The 21,887-nt window shown below is 40.1% G+C and overlaps 1 protein-coding gene across 1 annotated transcript in view; it reads right to left on the reverse strand.

The window, feature by feature from the left end:
• Window positions 1-21,887, reverse strand: part of LAMB4 (laminin subunit beta 4) — a gene marked incomplete at its 5' end in the record, with an annotated part of 95,338 nt that overhangs the window by 17,688 nt on the left and 55,763 nt on the right. Inside the window, 16 exon segments of the mRNA XM_081079719.1 lie at window positions 2,055-2,216; window positions 2,830-3,026; window positions 5,518-5,678; window positions 8,520-8,895; window positions 11,555-11,651; window positions 13,813-14,033; window positions 14,888-14,980; window positions 14,983-15,111; window positions 16,926-17,083; window positions 17,527-17,560; window positions 17,563-17,608; window positions 17,610-17,674; window positions 17,677-17,757; window positions 19,084-19,227; window positions 20,801-20,927; window positions 20,931-20,978. Of these exon segments, the coding sequence (XP_080935845.1) occupies window positions 2,055-2,216; window positions 2,830-3,026; window positions 5,518-5,678; window positions 8,520-8,895; window positions 11,555-11,651; window positions 13,813-14,033; window positions 14,888-14,980; window positions 14,983-15,111; window positions 16,926-17,083; window positions 17,527-17,560; window positions 17,563-17,608; window positions 17,610-17,674; window positions 17,677-17,757; window positions 19,084-19,227; window positions 20,801-20,927; window positions 20,931-20,978 (2,139 nt within the window).

Consider the following 21,887-nt stretch of genomic DNA (forward strand, 5'->3'; position numbering starts at 1 on the left):
AGGAAAAAATATAACTATGCATAGTGATGTTAACTAAACTTTTTGTTCTTATCATTTAGAAATATATACGTATGTCAACTCATTATGTTGTATACCTAAAACTGATACAATGTTATATGTCAATTATATCTCAATATAAAAAAATGGATATCAGTAAGAATGCAAAGCAGTAAAATGAGAATTCCAGAAATAAATACTCTGGACAGGAAAGCACCAAATTATACACATGAAATCTGTGGAGATTAGTGGATGCCATATTCAGAAAGAGATTGCTAAATTACTTCACTCTGAAAACATCTCTCTGCAATCCATCCTCTGTCACAATTGACTCCTGAGAATTCTCTCACAATCTCTCCAGCACTCTTCTAATCAAGAGGAAAACAGCACACCCTTTTATCAACATGACATCCCCTGCCCTCCACCATTTTCCTGTAATGTGCTGATTAAGCCAGACTTTGCTAATATGTACTTCAGGGGCTATCTTTTAAAAGTATTAGTTTAACACAGGGCTTGTTTAAATGGTGTGAGATTTCTGTTTTTTGAGAAGGGACTCTATAGTAGTTTAAAATTACAGTAAACAGTTAAGGATTGCTTAACTACCAGAACGCAGGACCAGGATTTGCATTTGTTATATTCACTGCTGTATTTCCATCATTTAGATAAATGCCTGGCACATAGTAGGTACTCAATGTATATTTATTAAAATAATGAAGACTAACACATAAGTGAAAAACTGTGTAGCTATACAGAATTATGACTATGTAAATAAAACTTTCCAAGATTTAGCATGTACAGGGAAATCCTCCCGCTTGGCTAATCTGAGGTTCTGGCGCACGCGGAGCAAGGATGCAGGAGCAGCTGGAGCTCAGGCTCACAGGGCAAACTTGCTCTTTGTGTGTGTTCGCGTGAGTGTTTCTGTGTGTGCCCACGCAGGCACATAGCATAGGGGCACTTCTCACCCCTTCCCCGAGCTTGGCCCCTCTCCTCCTCTCAATCTGAGATGTCTTCAGATACATTTCCTTTTTGTTCAGGAGTTGGTTTCTGTTGCTTGCAAACAAGAATGCTGACTGATATAATAGTTAACTTAAATTGGTTAAAGAAAATCAGCTCTTTAAGAGCTGTTTCTTCATCTAAGGCTCTATGTATACTGTCAAAAAGCAGCAAGCTAGGGAACACATCATCATCTTGTTCTCAAGATGAATACAATGTATTCACAGAATATCTAAAATTGTATTAATCCTTTCAAGATATATACAATGTATCCACAGATGAAATCTCAGTGGAGATTAGTCAATGCTATATTCAGGAAGAGACTGTTAAATTACTTCACCTTAAACCTAAAATTGTATTCATTTTTTCAATATAATGTATTCACACACAAAAAAAAAAACTGCAGAAAACTAGATAATTAAAAATTATATTCACTATCAATATGATCAGAAAAGTAAATGAAATCATTTAAAATTATTAGAGATTCAATTATCAGGTAATTAAATATTAAAACAACTTTACCATGTTTACCAACATAGGAAGGAGTTCAAGGCATAGGGTATATTCCTAGGAAAATATTTTTTAACATTACATTAAATTCTAACATTACATGTTGTGTATTTGGTAGATTTCAAATATACTCTTGAACTGATGAAAAATTATTCTTTACTTTGAGAGATCTATAGTTTTCAAATCTCCAAGGCTAGGCGTCTTCACATTTCTATGTCGTTTGCTATAAAAGAAACATGTCCACACAAGTCTATGTCCTACAAATATATATTTATTTACACACGCACAGTGGAAAGTTCAAGAACTTAATTGTCCCACCTTCATATACATAAATTTTATAGAAATAGAAAATATGTCATTATTCACATTTACTTCTGAATCTACATTTATATCTATATCTATATTTTTATCCTATATTTCCAGGCATAAGATGACCTAATATCTAGAATCTATCCTTTTGCTTAGAAGCTAACTGGCAGTTTATAAAATTTCAAATAGTTTGCTTTTTTTATTGCTATAGCTTTACAAATAAAGCAAGGGAAGACATTATTTACCTGATTCTTCAACCCTTGAACCTGGTTGCCCAAATTATGAAGCATAGGCTCTGCTGCCTGAGCTTTCTGCAGGGCATTCGTCGAGAGGGTTAGGGAGTCACAACCGTTTGGGACACCACGGGATGCAGGCACACATGGCATGTCCCCTGGTTCTCCACACACCTGACAGCAGAAATGACTTATGTTAAAAAGCAATCTTGCTGGCAGATTTTTTTCCAAATACCATCCAGGCTCAGTGAGACAAGGTACTGCTCTATTCATATGCATTCCTTCAGTAGTTGTTCATGTTTAAGTACATAGATGTGACCCATTATGTGTTTCCTAGGTAACTGAATCAGTATCTAAATTATTTGTTATCAGCATTGTGCCAATGAGTGTTCTTTTTATATTTCACAGTTTTGGGGGGAAATTGTCAGATATCTAGCATTCCCATATTAATTTCATTTTCTAAAAATAAAAATTACCTTTTACTTATAAGGAGGCAGGAGGAGTAAATGCCTGTAATCTGTACCATTTTGGAAATAGTAAATACTATAAAGCAATAAAATCAAACCACAATCTTTATTCTTTGATTTTTCTCAAACTTTGTCTTAAGAAATAAAAAATGTATTTATTTATTTATACATTATAGAACTGAGCATATTTGCTACATACATTTATGAAATAAATTGAAAATTAAAAAGAAATAAAATCTAAGGCAGGAAAATACAATCGAAGTGGTCTGTATACCATGGAAAAACCACAGATTGTTTACTACACCATCACGAATATTTACCTTTTGCTTCAATATTTGGATATCTGGTATTTTAATCTGCTTTAACTTTTCCAGTGACGAGTTTTCTTTTGAGGTTAGTGTATCTAAAATGGTAAGTAAGTCATTTCTGTTTTTATCAGAGTTATTTATGATGGAAGTAGTTTCGTTAGTTTTCTTTTCTGCAGATGAAGATCTCTGATAATACTTCTTGATGTTCTCTGAGGAGTCGACAAGCAGCACCAATTGAGGGAAGATACATTTTGTGAAAACAAATGAAATTACACATCAGCTGTCAGAATAATCTTTCCACAGTTTGACTGCTGTGTTGGTCTCAATGACCAACAGAAAATCAAACATCCTGAAGTGCATTCCTTCAGTTTGCACTTACTGGGGAAGGATTAGACATAGTGTAGTAAATACAGATATATAGATATAATCGAACATTGAGACAGGGTTTGAGTGTTGGGTCACTCTTTATGGTCTGGGTTTATCCTTGAGCAAATTGGTTAATCTCTTAGATTGTGTTTGCTTATCTGTAAATTGGTAATAATTTGTGAGGATTAAGTGCGCTAATATGAAAATACTCTGTGAAGTGTTCCACAAGTGTATTAATTATATGTTAATTAGTATTAATTACGAACCCTAATATGATAAGCCAACTCAGTTTACCTAGCTATACAGAGCAGGAGCTGATGAACTTGTTCTGCAAAAGACCAGAGAATAAATATTTTAGGTTTGACAGGCAGAACATCTCTGTCACAACTCGTCAACTCTGCCATTGCTGAGTGAAAGCAACCCCAGACAATACATAAAAGAACCTGCAAGGCTGTCTTCCAATGAAACTTCATCTACATAAACAGGCTGTGGGTAGGACTGGCTGCAGACGCTGGAGGACTGCTGACCTCTGACGTCGAGGCTGGCGAGGCTGGCGACAATGGCTCACACTCGAGTGCTTTCTATGTGCCTGTCCTTCCCAATAACTTTCTCCCTTAATCTTCACAAAACACTGGGAGGTGTGCATTCCTATGATCACCCTCGCTTCACAAGTGAGAAAACCGGGCTCTGCTAACTGAAGTTATTTGCCTGAGGTCTCGCTGACGGTAAGAGGGAAAACCAGGATTTGAAGCCAGGTAGTTTGAGTCTGGAACCTGTGTTTTTAAGCACTTGTCCATATTTTCATTAAAATGAGGTATATTTTAATGTAAATGATGATATATGAGGGCTTTGAACCATAACTCCATATTTCAGGAACCAGAGGCCAGGGTCCGGCCCTTTAGTCCCTACATAACCCTAATCCAGGTGCCAACCCACTATAGCTTTTACACCTTCCGGTTCTTATACTAACATACTCTTAATGTATCATGGTTTTCACTTATCATGAAACAAAACAAAACGAAACCATGTTCCTATTGCATGGAATGATTTTCTTCCTTTATTTATCTTCAATCTGTGAAGTCCAATTCATTTGTCACCTACTCCCTGAAGCCTTTCTTACCACACCCAGGAAGAATCCCCTTCTTGCCACTCTGTTCCCAAAGCAGCTTGGAGATGCTCTAATGTAGTCTTCTCACTGTTTGGGATTGTCTAGATGCCTGTCTTCCCACTAGATGGGAATAACCTTAGGGCAAAGCTTGCTGTGCCCAGTTTCCCATTTCTACTGCCCAGCACAGTGTGAGGCACAGAGAAAAGGCTCACGACCTGCTATTGGACTGCAAGTTTGGAGAAGATTAGCACGAGGGCAATTTTCCCTTCCTCCAACCGGCTTGGGTGACCCCTGATGGATTTTCAGTTCTTTCAGCGGGCACCTTCTTCCAGATTAGGAATCAGAGCAACTTCCTTACTCCCGACATAGCATTTACTGAGCATCATCAATAGTTATTTCACTAAATTTAAGTCTTTCTTTATGGTCATAATTGTCATCTATTTGTTTTTCCTTTTAGGTCATGATCTGGAACACGCATATAGAACAAGGAAGAGCAGACAATGCTTTTGCCTTGAGGTGGGTTTCACTTATACTTTCGCTTTACCTCTCAATTAGATGGGTTAGGTGCGAATACAAGTTCAGTGCTCTCTCCTGGTAACGACAAGTTGTCCAGTAATAACAGGGGTCTCATCAGAGCTCAGGAGAGGAGCTAATCAAAGTTGTGCTTCAGAGTGCCATTTCTCCTCCAAGTTGATCTGGCTTTGGCACAGTTCCCACTCATTTTTGAGCAGTACACAGCATGAATTATGGGCTTCTAGCATGTCACATGCGTCCAAACCTCTACAAAGTTCTTATAAGAAAGTCCTTTTTGCCTCATATTCCTCTGCATTTATGGTTGCTGGACGTGGAGTGGCTTGTACTCAGGAAGGCATAGAAACATATCTCTCTCGTTTTCTTTTTGGCCATGTGAGAATTTCTAAGTTGCTGATTTCACAAGACCCCTTGCGTGATTTGGCACTAGAAGATTACTTTGGTTTTTAGTATTTGTTTAGTATCAGACATTGTTGGCTTTATTCATTATTTTGAGCAAATGCTATCCAGGCTCTGCAATGTTTAAAAAGTTGAAATATTCATGTACAAATAATACCTTCAGTGGGTGTGTTTTCATGTTCTGAAGTGCTCGGGCGCCATGGCAGCAAGCACAGGGTGACTCAGTGATGGAATGCCCATGGATTTCACCAACCTTCGTCCAGACACAGACAGCTGAAGTATGTTTTCTCACTTACCCATGATGCTTGCATTAGGGCCACTGGAGTGCAAATCAATTTCTTCCTGAAGATTTTCAAGTAAGAGGTCTGCTTCCCTCCTCATGTTTACTATTGTTTCTTTCAGATCCTGAAATTCATACGCTGTTTTCAGTTGCTTGCTTAGCTGCATGATTTGTTTCCTATAGGGGAAAATGAGAGTAAATGTAGTGAAGCTTGTATTACATTTCATAGATTGGTGGGAAAAAAAAGATGTAAAAAGTTGTCCTCATTATTAGGGCAATTACCTCATAATTAGAATAGATTCGCTTCCCCCTCCCCATTTTTTATTTGACAATTTATAATTCTGTTTATGGCTTATCTGTTTCTTGTTAATTCAGCTTCCTGGAATATTTCAACACTCACGTAAAATATGATCAGCATACAAGGTCTCGTAGAATACAGGTTTTTGAATCTTTCAATTTCAACTATTTATACCCTTCCTGTCTCCCTTTGCTTTAGGTTTTCAAAAACATGTATTCATACATGGCCCAATCAGTCCAGGAGATCCAATGTACGTTTGGCTTTCAACACAAACCCCTCCCCCATCCTAGGGCGAAGGTCAGTTCCTCATTTAGAATAAATCTGCTTCCAGGAAGTTTCCTTTTAGGGCTACTTCTGTACAGTCTTCACTTTGAATTTCCACAAATGTCGAGCAGATTTCCTTGGGGCTGAGCGCACTCTGGTGTGTTCATCTACCATCTCCTCCCGCTTTGACGGTGGCACCGTGATCCCACTTCGATTTGCCTGGTGCAGCTCAGAGTTGGTTCAAGTGAATAATTAGTGTGTCCCTCAAGAGGGGGAAACTGGGTGCAAATTTTGAAGACTACAGTTGGGGGAAATTACAATACAAACTCATGGGACTATTTATCTTGGCACAAGTGCAAAGCCTTAACGAATGCTTCCTGGCATGTTCTGCTCTCACTCTCGCTTCTAATCTATAGCCTTTTCCTTTAGACTGCAACTGTCAGGACTATAATTCTTTAGGATGATAATAAAAAAACAATAATAGTAAGTACTATTATAATTGGTACTCTTGAAGCACTTACTATGTGCCAGACAGCATGCGAAGTGGCTTGACTTGAGTGATTTTCACAACCCTATGAAATAGAGACGTTATCTATCTATTAGATGGAGAAACTGAAGCTTGGAGAAGTTAAATAAGTTGCCTAAGGCCACGCAGCAGTGAACGGTGTCGAACCAAGGTGGTTTGACTCCTGAATCTATGCTCGTGGTGTCCTGGGTTCTCTGTCCCCCTCACCCCTCTTAGCTTTGTCATTTACCCAGCAAACGTTTGTGATGTAACCAGGCCTGGAGAATACAGGCACGGAGAAGGCAGCCTCTGGCCCTGGGAAGCCCTCCCTGAGGCAACAGCAGATGAGCCACAAAGAAGTGGGAAGACGGAGTAGTGTGAGGAGGTCAGGGACAGGATCAGAGGAGAGGTGGTGATTGGGCGGCTGGTGAAGCGGCATCGGAGCTCAGCGGATGGACCAGGAGCTGAGAGACATTTGGCTTCTGGTTCCAGAGGCCCAGTAGCCAAGGCTCTCCTCATCCCGTCAGGTCTGGTCCTGCTTCTGTCCTCTTCTCTCTGGCTCTGCTCAGGGCTCTTGCAGCCTCTTTGTCTAGAATGTTCACCGTGGATTGGCTCAGTCTGCTTTCTCACTTCTACTTTGCCATTTTCTATAACCACAAACCAGTGGTTCATGAGCCAAAACTCATTCTCAGACATGTTTCGTTGGCATATACAGTGCTTTTAAAAAACCCTATTGGATTAGCTGCTTATGTGTTATAGACGTGATGTTTCCATAAAAGTCTGGATGTCTGATCTTTTGAAAAGTGGGAGATGTGGGAATACAGAGCCCAAATCCTGCGGGGCAACAGTCTTTACCAGGGTGTAGGTGGCCTGTTGTCTCCTGCCAGCCTGACATGGCCATGTCACCTCCCCGGGCCCGCAGCACTGCTTATGGTGCAGATGGTCTTTTCTCTGAACTATCCAAGTGGATTACATCTTCTTCTTTGTGTAACATTTAAGCAATTACCATATAGCGCTGGGATTTTTGCCTATTGATAATAAATGTTCTTATATTTATACATGTGTTTTGTATAACATAAAACTCTGCAGCTTCAACTATTTCTTAATCCTGGAACCTCAGGGGGGAAGGGGTGGATATTTGCTGTAGAACCACAATTTTTTTGGTTTCTTAGTAGATTTTGTGTTCCTGGAAGGGTGGAAATTATACCCAACTCATCTTGGTTTTGCCCAAGATGAGTTTTGCAGTTTGGCAAACTTTTTCTGTAAAGGGCCAGATAGTAAATATTTCAGGCCCCGGGAGCCACAGTGTCTCTGTCACCTGAACCCTGCTGTGGCAGAGGGAAAGCAGCCACAGCCACAGAGGACATGTAAATAAATGGGTGTGACTGTGAGCCAATGAAACTTTATTTACAAAAACAGGTGCTGTGTTGAATTTCACCTGTGGGCTTTGGTTGGCTGATCCCTGACCTGGAGCAACCAACACAATCTCTAGCAATGTTTGATGAATGAAAAAAGAATTCAATAACGTATAATAAAAATGATACCGCATTTTGAAAGAATTATCATGCTCGTTTTAAGACTTCACATTAAGATATGGACTTCTAAACAACTGAAGATTTTTAGAAAATGTAGCAAATTTTCTTGAGAGCATGGTTTAAAATATTTGTATTAGACACTATCTTACTTCCAGTTTCATGTCTTTCAGCTCTGCTGGGTTTGGGTTCCCAAAAAACCTCTTAATGCCTAGTATTTTGTATAATCAATGGCATCTGGAAAAATCACATGTAATTCTCACTAGGTAAGAAAGAGACAAACAATCACTAGACTGATTATTAACTAGAAAATTATCATTTCCCTAACATCAACATACATTTCTAAATTGGAGGCTTTTGAAGCGCAGCAGAAGATAAATCAGGAACTTGACTATCTATTGCTTGAGCACAAATCTTACCGAACAGAGTCATGATAATCCTTGACTTTTAAGAATTCCCCAGAAGAGAAAACAGGATGTTTCAAAATCCTTTCTATTTCAGACATGTTCTCTCGGAGGCCTTTGAAGTCTGTCTCACAGACAGGCAGGGTCTCTCTTTTATCTTCTATGTCAGCAACCAGCCCAATTAACCCTTGCACTGCTCTGGAGAGGGAATAAATGGTGTGGTCCCATTGATCAAAGCACAAGTGACACCGCAGACAAGCAGGGAATTCCTGGCCATGACCCCTCGCACAGTGGTCACACCGCTGGCCACCAACACCCTCCCGGCAGCTGCACGTGCCCGTGTCCCGGTCACAGATGGGCTCCTGAGTACCTTCCCTGTTGCAGTCACATGCTAAAAAGGAAGAGAGAAGGAGGAGAGAATGTCAGTCACTTGGTTTTTAGCTTATGACTCGCTCAAAAATAAAGACCTTTCCTCTTTCCAGAGAATCTCCCCAACTCTCATTTCTAAGGTGAATGTTTAAAACAGTATAATTTCAGAGATCTGTGCAATGGCCAATAAAATACAGCATTCTTTTCATTCCACTAACAAATCAGTTCATAGTTTCTATATGGAAAATATTGGGTGTCTTTTTACTGTGAATACGAGTGTTCACGTGTGGATTCTTTATATATTTCATTGAGGACCATGAATCTAATGGTGGATGGCCCACTAGTGACCATGCTACTGCCCCCATATCACTCAGGCATATCCCAGACTTTCTAAGAATTCCCATGACCTCACTATTTCTCAGTAAAACCCAGCCTGAGTTTGCTGACCCATGCCATCTTCTGTTATAAGAGAACTATTCCATTCTCAAAAAGAGTTGAAAACTTATGTCCACTCAAAAACCTGCACACGAATGTTTATAGCACCTTTACTGATAATTGCCAAAACTTGAAAATAACCAAGATATCCTTCAGTAGGTGATACAACTCGACAATAAAATATTATTCAGTGTTAAAAAGAAATGAGCTTCAAGCCATGGAAAGACATGGAAGAACCTTAAATGCTCATTATTAAGTGAAATAAGCCCACTTGAAAAGCATACATACTATATTATTCCCACTATAGGACATTCTGGAAAAGGCAAAACTATGGAGACAATAAAAAGATCTGCGGTTGTGGGGGTGAGGGTGGGTAGACTAGGCAGAGCCTGGAGGACTTTCGCGGCAGTAGAAATATTCTGTACGACACCATAATGATGGATACATGTCATTAGACACTTGTCCAAACCCACAGAATAGACAATACCAAGAGTGAAACATAATGTAAATTATGGACATTGGTGATTACAATATGTCAATGTAGGTTTATCACTCGTATCAGACGTTCTACTCTCTTGGGGATGTTGATAATTAGGGTGGTTATGTACGTGTGGGGGTGGGGGTATATAGGAAATTTCTGTACCTTCCTCTCAATTTTGCTGTGAACCTAAAACTACTCTAAAAAAAAGAAAGTCCTTTTTAAAAGGGAGAAAATTAAATTCATTCTGTCTTGATTAAAAAAAAACACAACTATGCTACATGCACTTCAATTAAATAGATTTTTGTTTAAGTCTGAGGGTGGAGGCTGAGTGAGCTATTGAAGTTACTTCTGTTTCCAAAAGGTCAGGGAATCACTAGCCTATGTCATTGGACTAACTGCAGGGAACAAGTAATTTAAAGATGCGTTTGACAGCTTGGATAAAAATAATGCCAATTATGTGTAAAAACTGATGAACACACTAGGCTCCTCAACCAGATATCATCTATCTGCCTTGGTCCAGAGGCCTTGGCAGGAACCTGTGGAGGTGGCACTGTGTCACTTCACCCAAGGCTCCCCCTTATTAACAGCTCTTCCCCAGGAGTTTTAGTGTGGTCAGTGGCCTGATTTTACCGTTTGCAAAGTTTTCTCTATAAAAGACAAAAGCATTTTTATAAAATAAGATTACTGAAACATTAGAGGGATACAGGGAAAGAGGCTAAGACAGATTTTCCAAGAACCAAAATTCATTCCTGCTTTTTAAATGAGCGGTTCCACTCAGAAAACCGAGTAAGTGAGAATATACATTTGAATCGGGGAAAAAAAATGAAGGCTCTGTTGGGACCACAAAAGCACATTTATAAAGGAATGGAACAGAGGAAAGAGCTATATAGAGGTGACCACAATGATAACCACACGACATCTGATACTCCTTTAATTGATTTCTTTTGGAAGTTGACGTTAAAGGGAGATTCAAAAATCCCTTCTAGAACCAACCTAGATTTTAAGTGTGTGCTGCCCAACATGGTAGCCACTAACCACATGGAGTTATTTCAATTTAAATAAATTAAATAAGATAAACCATTCTTCCCCTCATTTGCTCAAGCCACACTGCCAGGGCTCAGGAGCTACGTGTGACTAGGCGCGCCTGTACTGACCACTCAGATGTAAGAACACGTCCCTCTCTGCAGGAACTTCTACAGATCGCGGCAATCTCAATCTTACAACAAGAGCTAAGACATGGCATGAGAGGCACTAGAACGTGAACTCCATGAGGTTCGGGGCCTTCCCTTATTTGTTCTCTACCTAGAGCACTCTATGGATATTTTAAAATAAATGAATAAGTGAATACGTGATAGGCTCAGTGTTATGAGAGAGCCACGGTCAGGAAACGTGCCCTCTGCTGGCTTCCTGTGATCCATCTCCCAGCCTGTACTTCAACCCAGAGGAGCTGTTGTTGTCAACATGCTTCAAGTAGCAGGACATTGGCTACGAGTGATGACCTCGGAGGTCTGTTCCGTGTTAATGACTTTGAGGAAAGTTAATATAGGCTACACATTTGAATATAGGCTAACATTTAATGTAGCCTAAAGTTTCAACACAGGAGAAAAAAAATCTTTTTATAGGGCTAAAAATATTATCTTCAAAACTGGGATTAATTTTGTGAGTTGTCTACCAAACACAGGAGTTTGAAATTCAGTTGGTTCATAGCGTGCCTGTGTTGGACCAGGTTGACTGTACACATTGTTTTAGAATCACTAGTACTTACCAATACATCGCCCCAGTGGATCACCATAATAATTTTCCTTGCACTCTGTGCAGGGCTTCCCATCATAGCCTAATTTACAGAGACACTGGCCTGTAAGCTGTGAGAACAGTCATGGGTGAGGAATTGACAAGCTTTCTGATCTAAAAAATTAATACATTTTAATACGGAGCAGTTTTCCCACCAGTGATTTAGAACATTCAGCTGTGCAAAGTCAGAGGAAGGATGGTTCCCACGGCCAGCAACCACCCCCGACGATACCAAGGATCAGGAGTTAATGTGTTTTTTTTGCTTAGGGCTCTTGAATATACTGCCTGCTTCCAGCTGTTCAAGGACAGGTGGCCCCAAACTGGGAAACACACACAGATATAAATGAAAACAAAACACATAATGGGAAATGGGCCACATTCTTTTCCTCTACAGTTATGAGAGTTCTCCCATAACACAAAGAGGCCAAAGACCTGGACTAACATTCATCAATTAATTTGGCAAATATTTTTTCCATGATGGAATGTCCAAATGGAGTTTCTCCCTATTGGGTCACAGTGTTTTGCTCAACAAAACATTTGTGTGTGTGTGTGTGTGTGTGTGTGTGTGTGTGCTTGAGGCTTAATCATTTAATGACAGTTATTAACCGTGTTTTGTGAGAGTGTTGAACTTTTCTGTACCCTCCCAGCTGGATTCTTGATCAGCTTTTCTAAAAACCAAAGTGGTTGGAAAATTAACAGGAGAAAAACATAGAAGCAAATCACTATGGTAGTGGTCCTGGGTTATACTTGACCAAATATGCTTAAACAACAACTCTACCAGTAGGCTTCCAGGGAATAAGTAGCTGGATTCATACAGTGACTGGATCTAAGCTTCTACCCCTCTTTGGAGTAACTACTAGCTTCTGTTCAAATAGAGAGGGTTATGGGGAGCTCGTTGCCCCTGAGGACTGTCATATTGCTGGTTGTCCTTGATTGTTGGGCAATGCTTCATTACACCGATGCAGAATCTGCTCCTTGTAACTTGTTCCCATTGTTTTGAGGCCTGTATTATGAATTGCACAAAACAGGCAGCCTCCCTCTTTCCTCTTACAGTCATTTCCCCACCTAGAAATAGTCATTTTCAACTTGCGTTTGCTTCTCCTCTTAAGGCTGACCACCTCTAATTCCTTCAAGACTTCATCACAGAATAGCATGGTTCTATTCATCATCTTGATTGTCTTCCTTTGGACACATATTAGTTTGCCAATATAATGTTTAAAATATGGTATTTAGAAATGACAACACTGCTCATGGAGCTGTCTGGCTAGTAGAGAGGACAATGGGACAACTGCATTGAACCTGGATATGGCCCTCCCCTTAGTCTAGCCTGAATGGGCATTGCCTCTTTGACAGCCCAGCCACACCGCTGGCTCGCTTGAAGCACACAATGAAAATCCTCAGATGTTCTTCACATGAGCTGGTGCCAAGTTATTACTCTCACCCTGTATTTATGCAAATTTTTAAGACCCAATTGCAAAACTTTACTTGTATCCTGTTAACATTTCATCTTGTTTCCAGACAACAAGACAGCCTATTAGGATATCTTGTCTCTTGTTCTGTCGTTATCACATTAACTTACAACTTTGCAATATCGGCAAATCTGATAAGCATGTTTCTCCAACTCCATCTAAACTGTTGATGAAAATATTGGACGGCACGTTTGGATCTGTCTGTAAGAATGCACTGGGGACCACCTACTGGCTGAGATAGAGACATTTATCATAGTTATTTAAACAGCTGAGAATCTGAATGTTCACATGTCTTCTGTACTCCAGTGAAAGTGTAAAGAGCCGCCTTCCCCTAGGAATCCCTATAGACCAGACAACCCCAGATATTCTTGTCATAAGGAGCTCTTTGGTTAAACCAATGCCATCTGATTTTCAGCCTTACAGGCTTCCCTCAGTTTCTATGACTGAGCTGTGGTCTTTGCTGCTACAAATATGCTTTCCAAAAGGCCTAAGCGTGCCAGAGAGTGATATCATGAACATTAGGAGCTCCTCATGAATTAGGAAGCCAAGCAGTCATGTGGAGATTTACTGATTTCCATGGGTGGTGGTTGCAGGCGTGAGGAGTAGAGGGGAGCGTGTGAAACAGGCGTGGTCACCTGGTGCCCAGATCTTAGTTTCTAATACCATTCCCACATGAAGGAAGCAGCACTCCCTGAAGAAATGTTCATATGGGACAAGGACAGGAAATATACAAGATGACTTTAGTAACTTTAATGTATCTTGCCTGGTCACAGTGGCTGCTGTGTGAGGTCCGGGGGTCACAGTCACATGGCTGACATCCTCTGCCAGGGATCAGTTTCCAGTACCCATCAGCACAATGGTCACAGGTCCATCCTGTGACGTTGGGCAGACAAGGCCATGTGCCAGTGTCAGGGTCACAGAGGCAAGCTCCCTGGCCAGGGGGACACGCAGTGGCATTCACGCCAGCAGGATGACAGGAGCACCCTGAGATAACAGGAGCAAAAGTCAGTGAAAACGCTGGCATTCAACAACCCATGCAAATAGCTTTTTAGACCTGGATTTATCATTTCCTCAAAGGGTTTAAGGATGAAACACCATACAATAATACAGAATTTATCAAAGAATCAAAATGGGTTGAACCCATTCAACTGTTGTTGCTCTCCCAAAAGAGCAATTTCGTATGGTTCTGCCTGCTGCGTTTCAGGAGTTTACATTTAGGAAGACCGGAAGTCTCACTTTTTCCCTCATGCCATTCACCAAAATTCCATTTATATAAAAGATCTGAAAACAAATGGTTTACTAAATTGACTTGGGTGAACTCCTGAAAATGAGCAATTTATTTCTCCTCTTTCTTTATCATAGAATTAAACCCTTGTCCCCTTCTACATCAATTATTCTCGTATTTATACATTTAAGTCACTTGATGAGCTTGTCACAAAGCAGATTCCTGGGCCTCACTCCCAGAGATTCAATTCCATGGGTCCGAGGTCCAGCCCAGGAGTCTGCATGTTAATGCCCCACCCCTGTCCCCAGGTGATTCTGGCACAGTGCACCTTGGACCATACTCTGAGAAGCAATGCTCAGAATCCACTAGGGCAGGTTTTTGAAGGTAACAATCACAAAGGCAAACTACTAACACCCATGAGTACCTTGTAGCTGCAGCCGAAATACTTGTCATGGCACTACACCCATTTCTGCTGATGAGTTCAGTGCAACCCCCCTCACCCAGTGGGCGCTGACACTGCTGGCCTAACCGAAACAAGCATAGGAGAGCTGCCGGCACATTTATGAGCTGCCACTCCACTGCCACATTGTCCCCCAGGTCCTTGCAGACTTACTTCTGCAGGTCTGATAGTGGGCTGATCCAAAGTGACCTGGTTTGCAGAGCTGGCAGTTGGGCCCCTGAGTGTTGTGCAGACATTTAAGGCACTGCCCGTCCATCGGCTGCAGGACTCGGGGTCAGTTACATCGATGTTGTTGTTGCAGGCACAGGGCCGGCAAGGCGCTCCAGAAATTCTTGGATCTCCATAGAAACCAGCAGAGCATCCTTCACACTGCTTACCTGAAAGATGGGGAGGGAAAAGGAGATGGGATGAAAGGGGTGTGTGTGTGTGTGTGTGTGTAACTATGGGGGGGGGGAATGGAGATTGGTGCTAATAGAGACTAACTGGGCTCCTCTAGGGATAATGAGAGGTCACACATTGAGGATGAATAAGGACATGTGTTCTAAATTAAAACAAAACATTCATTTTACTTTATTATTCAGTCCCAGGATAAGATGATTATTCAGAGCTATAAAGTGTTGGTGAAGTTGTAGTCTTTCTTAAAAACCTGGTGTTGTGGGCACAGGACCCCTGGATTCATATAGAACTGAGGTCACCCTAGTGTGCCCCAGGACCCAAAGCTTATCTCAGCCCCTGTTTCCCCAGGCACCCCAACTTTCACCCAGTCCTAGAGGTGAAACAGCTGCCTGAGATAGGGGTTTAGAAGTGAAGATGGGTGAGAATAATTTTCTTGATGTGTGACTTCAAGAGGGTGTTTTTATTAAGTACTGCACACAGAATCCATCCCTCTCGCCAACACTCTATCCTTTCAACCACGAGGCAACTACACTGGTTTAGTTGCCCGACCTGTGGACTACTCTCCACATTTTGGTTCCTCCCATTTAGAATTGCTCTCATAGCCCAGTTGTAGTCTCTGTTCTAAAAACTGACCAACCACCAAGCCAGAGTGCACATGGAAAAGAGATTATAAGGGAAGGGATAAGAATAACTAGAGACGTGTAACCTTAGAGGTAACAGAAAACAATTAGCCATGTAATTTATTACCATGATGGTAATTATCACTGAAGAAAATAAAAGCACCATATTTTCTAAGTGTGATTAAATCAAGTAAACATAAGTTTTTTTCCCTTGTTTGCATTATATATTTATACTCATGCTTAAACTCTGCAAAATAAAATTTTTATTGAGCAACAGACACAGATATTGAATTGACTCATGCAATCTTCCAGGCATCTGGAAAAATAAGTTTTATCTGTGACATACCAGTCAAATTGATTGCTTGGAATTATACAAAGAAAACATTTTTTTTTTATTATTAGTTTCAGGTGTACAAGACAAGGTAATACTTAGACGTTTGTCATTTATATCCCTCACACTGTGAACCCCCCTCCCCCCATCCATTATCCCTCCGACCTCACACCCAGCCATCACATTATATATATAAAATTATAGTTGGCATTCATTAATGTTTAGCTTCTGGTGTACAATGCCATGATCAGGCATCCACATTATCTCTGAGGTGGTCTCCCAAATAGGACGCATGTCCATCGGATACCCAACAAAATCTTTACGACATTATTGAATAAGTTCCCCAAATTAATTTTCAGAAAACCCTGAGGCCATCTTGTGGTTACCAGCTGCTTCCTAATCCCTTCACCTTTCCCCTTATCCCCACCCCCCCCAAAGAAAACATTTGACTAGTTAACTTCTTTTTAAAAAAACTTTTTAATTGCTTGTGTATATGTAATATATATCATATATACATTTACTTAATCACACATATATCTTAACATGTGATGATTTTATTTTAAATAAATTAATTTGGTTTGAAATCATTTGGTCAGTTATTTTTCCAGAACATTATTTAAAAATTAGAGCTCAGTGGAATGGGTTTTAAGTTGTCATTGGCTTTTGAATTATTCAAATGATTTGTTCAGTAAAGCAGCAATTTACCAAATTGTGTTTTCTTATCATTAATTTTTATTCTGCACCACTCATTTGGCCAAGGCAGATAAATTATTAACATATGATTATTTTTCAGATAGCAGTGTGGAATGGAAGGAACACAACCGTCATGAGCTATACGGCATACCTGCATAACCTTGAAGACAATTACAGATTACATCTGAGCTCCAAGGACTCTGATAACAGGAATGGGCAAAATGCTGATTGCTCCAGGGCAACTTTGGACATGGGCAAGGGCGGCAGGACTGTCCTGAAGGAGGGTCTCCATAGTAATGATCAATGCACCTGTGAAGGCAATTTCTTTTTACCAAAATGTTACCAGGAAGAGCTCACATAGTAGCCAGGGTGAATTTGCTATGTATTAGGATGGTGTGTCTCTGAAAACTCAATATTTTAGAAAATGCTTATTTGCTCTGTACAAGGATTTTTTGCTAGTGAAAGTCCCATGGTATAGTTGTGAAATTCAATATAATAGTACTTAATTTACATGTCTTATTTCAGGAACATAAAAAGCAAGGTGCCAGGCAAATGCCTGTTATTGATTCAATCAGACATTGTATGGCTTATAATGAGATTTTGAAGGACGATGGAATGATGCTATATTCCCCACGGATAGCAACCATTCCGCACTTAAATATTGTTGAGTTTCCACTAAGTGGTCCTTTGGAGAGTGTTGTGAGCTCAGAACAAAAACAAATTAAAAATAAAAGTGCATAAGAATTCCATACCTTTCACCGTTTCTTCCAGTTGTAAACCCCCACGATTGAAGCATGGTCCTGTCTCTGGATCACAGAGCTCAGTGAACCCATTTACAAAAGCAAGGGGGGCAGTTGGGAAATCCAAAATAGCCCTGCAGGCACCGGTCACAATGGTGGCTGCCACCGCTTCCTGGCAGGGGCACTGTCCTGTTACTTGGTCACATACAGTACTCTTTGAGCCTTGAGGGTGGCAGTAGCATGCTAGATAGAACAAAGAGAAACAAGTTGGGTTAGGGAGCCCGTGGAGTGCTGGTGAGAGGTACAGCTCTAATTGTGCTGTACTTATCATACCATGTCATCCCAATGAAGATGAGAAGAGTGAGTTTTGGAATTACCTCCAACAGAGCCCGCGTATAGTAAGTAGCAAGTACCAGGCGAATGTTTACTAAATAACAATTCATTAATTCAGTCAATAAACAGTAAGTGGTGACCAACTGGGTCTGATAAATGTTGTTTCTACAGAGGAACTAAACAAGTAACATGTTTTTAATGACTTGAACTTTCATATATCTTGGGAGTCAAACTTTAAGACCATAAAAAAATATAAGAATCCCTTTCAAGATGGTAAGATTTTTCTTTTTCCTACACGAGATAGTAAAGGCTCAGTCCTTTCTGGTAAATTGTTCAACTCCTTTGAGTCAGTCTTTCCCATACAAAAATGTGATGCCTGTTTGTTTGACAGGGGGCTACATAGAAGAAATGTTTGCTCGTTTGTGTATCTCCCTTTGTGTATCTCAAGCATTTCACAATTGTTTTTGAAAGAAAAGGGGGGAAAAAGTGGTGATGGCCCCATGCTGTCGGATGGGCTGTTTGGAGGTAGGCAGTGACCAGGAAAGTGTGCCATCTCTGAACCATAACTACGAAGAGGTTCCCCTAAGGGAGAATTAACGTACCTCGTGGTTTTCCTGCTTCCTAAGGCAGGTTTCTGTGGGACCAGTGTTTTCACTGATGGTTTACATGGTAACAGAGAACTACATACTCTGAACATGACAGCCAGAAGAACTGAATTACCAACTATGGATGAAGCCGCATCGAAGCCCTTATTAATGGATGGCTTATAACATGAGTTCCAAGGCTGTTCCTGACCCCAGAATCAGAAAGAGTAATATCCCGGTGACAGTGTTGTCCCCTTTCTCAACTTCCCAATCTTATCATTGTTTTAGCCTTTCCAGCCACCGGGCTTACAGGTCAGATCGTAAAGCTGGGTTTGCACAGCCAAATCCCTTCATGCTGTTGCCACATCCCACCCAGACTCCCATCTATTTGCTTCAGACTGCAAACTCCCAGAAGCGTGGGCCATGCTTTTATCATCATTGACTCTTCCCACTGGAGCTCTGCATACAGTCAGTGCCCAGTAAATGGATGAATGAAGTATGGTAGAAAAATATCAGTACATTTTATCTACATAGATAACTGAATAATAGTCAAATGCCCAACCCTTTTAGAATCCCCGTATCAATTTTGCTGCCTTCGAAACTCCAAGATTGTGAACAAGTGTGTTTCCCCCATCTGTTTTTTGCTACGTACACTGACAACCATGACGCCCCAAACCGTAGCTTCCTGTTAAGCACCTGTCACAGCTGCGTCCGGTCACCTGAGGCTTACACTGGCACTGGCCTCCCAACCGGCTGCAGCTGGTCCGGGCTGAGCCCTGGGGGTGACACTTGCAGGCTGCAGGGAATGAATGACAGAAGTTAGAGGTGAAGGAAGTAACCGAGAAGCACCTCATCCCATTAGTAGCTTTAGTTCACCTCTCTTTTATTTGGTGCCTCTCCAGTCCTTAACTCCCTTACCTGTTAAATGGGGATAACATAGGATCTACCTCATGGGATTATAAGGATTAAGGACATCCTGCCTGTGACGTACTTAGAACAGTGTTTGGCACGTAGTGAGTGCTCAATAAATATAACTTAATAAGTATAACTTAATAATAAACATTACTTCAACTAATGAAAGTCATATTGTTTTAATAATTAATTGCTCCAAAGTTATTATTATTATTGATATTATCACTTCAGTTCCTGGAGATCTATGTGGTGCTGGACTGTATTCTTTGTTTTCCTCATTTGATATCTTTCGTGAGATTGTGGATATGCTGAAGCCATAGCCCTGCAGTATAACAGGAAAAGCACTTGCCTGGAACGAGGAAGCCCAGGCTCTCGCTTTGTAACAGTGGTTCTCAACTGGGTGTGGCAGAGATTTCGTCCCCCAGGGGACATATGACAAAGTCTGCAGATGTGTTTGGATGTCACAACGGGGGCAAAGTACCACTGGTATCGGGTGGATAGAGGGTATGGACATTGCTAAACATCCCATAATGCACAGTACAGACCCACCCCATCCCTACAACAAAGTATTATCCAGCCCCAAATCTCAAGTGCTAAGGGTGAGACACTCTGCTCTACAACTTAGTGAAATGGGTGAGTTACCTAATTTTTTGGACCCTACGGTAACAGTCTCCTTTATTTATTTATTTTATTTTTTATTTTTTTTTTATTTTTTAAGAAAGGAAAAAAAAACTGTTATTAAAATTGTAATACAATGAATGACACTGGCATTCATTTGATTAACTTCATCTTTTGAGCAAACGTCATACTACACATTGTTACCATAATTCAATTCAACTTTGAAAAATAATACATGTGTATATTTTTAATGTGTATATTTTTGGCACCCCTGATATATATATATATATATATATATATATATATATATATATATATATAAATATATAACTAAAATATATATAACTATGTGTATATATACATACACACATATATACATATATAGACATACACAAAATGTATAATATATATTATATAATATATATACTATATCATCTGCAAATAATGAGTTTTACTTCTTCCTTTCCAGTTTGGAGACCTTTTATTTCTTTGTCGTGGCTGATGGCAACAGTCTCCTTTATTAAAGGAAGGTTTGGGGACGAAAGAAGTTGTTTAGAACTCATTTCAGCCCTAAAATTCCAGGATTCCAATAAATATTTTAGTACCACCGCTCCAGCAATCTAGCATCTTAATGCTACTGCACGAGTCCTCTTTCATCTGCCCATTATGGCTCTTACACAACAGACTGTTCTGTGGATCTAATCATCGGGCAAGTGGTACTTACATTGACGGTTGACGGGAGTAGATGCTAAAACAAATGAAATCGATTCGCTCACATTCCAGAAAAGCATTTGTACCGATAGCAGTGCTGCAGCAGAGCCCACAAAACAGATACTCACCCACTGCCCCATTGTGGAGCCTGGCAGACATGCTTATGATGAGGCTTTCACACACACCGGGGAGCACCCGAGGCCCCATTTCTGATGCGAGTTCAACACAGTTGTGCAGCTGATACTCATGTAAATTCTACTTACTGAAGAAATTCTCCAATGAGTTGATTTGGGGAATAAGACCAAGCTTTTAAAATAAGAAAAGAAGGCTTATGTTCACAACTCTCTCCTGTTCAAGATTCTAGTTATAAAATATCACATCTATGAGAATAATGGTTGAAAAAGAGATTCAATTCAATTCTTTAAATTGCTTACGACTGAAGATTTTAATGTTTTCAACATATTTACAAAGTCATTAATTATTTCCATTTACTGACCTATAGCAAAGAAAATACATAAGCCTTTATCTTTTTACTGTCATTATTATATTTTAACTTACTAATAAATTTGTCTTAGGTTTGAAAGATTTTAGGCTACCTGTAATAAATTAAGAAATGATGGCTTAGGGCATTCGATAGTATTACTGTGGAACTCTACTTTGACAAACTTCTTCTTTAAAAGTTTTGTCTTTTTCAATTACATGTGAACAGTGGTGTTCTGCGTTAACTATGTTGCCTCTTGGAGATACACTGAATAGATTAATATCTCAGAGACTCTGAGAAGTCCTGCAAGAAAGATGCTTTTTAAACTCAGTGTTTCCAGACTTGTTTAACCTAGTCCTATGTTCAAGTAATCCTAACATCCCATAAAATCAATATTTCACAGACGCATTTTGGGAGTTGCTGGCTTAGATCATACAGCTATTGTGGGAACAAATGCATCATTATAAGTTTATTCTCAAAGAGGAATTACCCATAGCTTAACATCTATGTGAAGAAAAGGCATACATTTGTATTTCCTGAGATTTTACCTAAGTTATAACCTAATACTATTTAAAAATTTTATTCATGGCTTGGATGACATAGTAGAGAATATGTTGGTACAGCAGATTGATGACACCAAGTTGGTCATTTTGCACAACTGCTGGAAAAAAACAACGTTGAAAATAAGTTTTAATTCAGCAGGTCATGTTAGGAGAGCGAACCTGGTGGCACAG

The sequence above is a fragment of the Rhinolophus hipposideros genome, assembly GCF_964194185.1.
Source record: "Rhinolophus hipposideros genome assembly, chromosome: 18".
NCBI classification, from domain to species: domain Eukaryota; kingdom Metazoa; phylum Chordata; class Mammalia; order Chiroptera; family Rhinolophidae; genus Rhinolophus; species Rhinolophus hipposideros.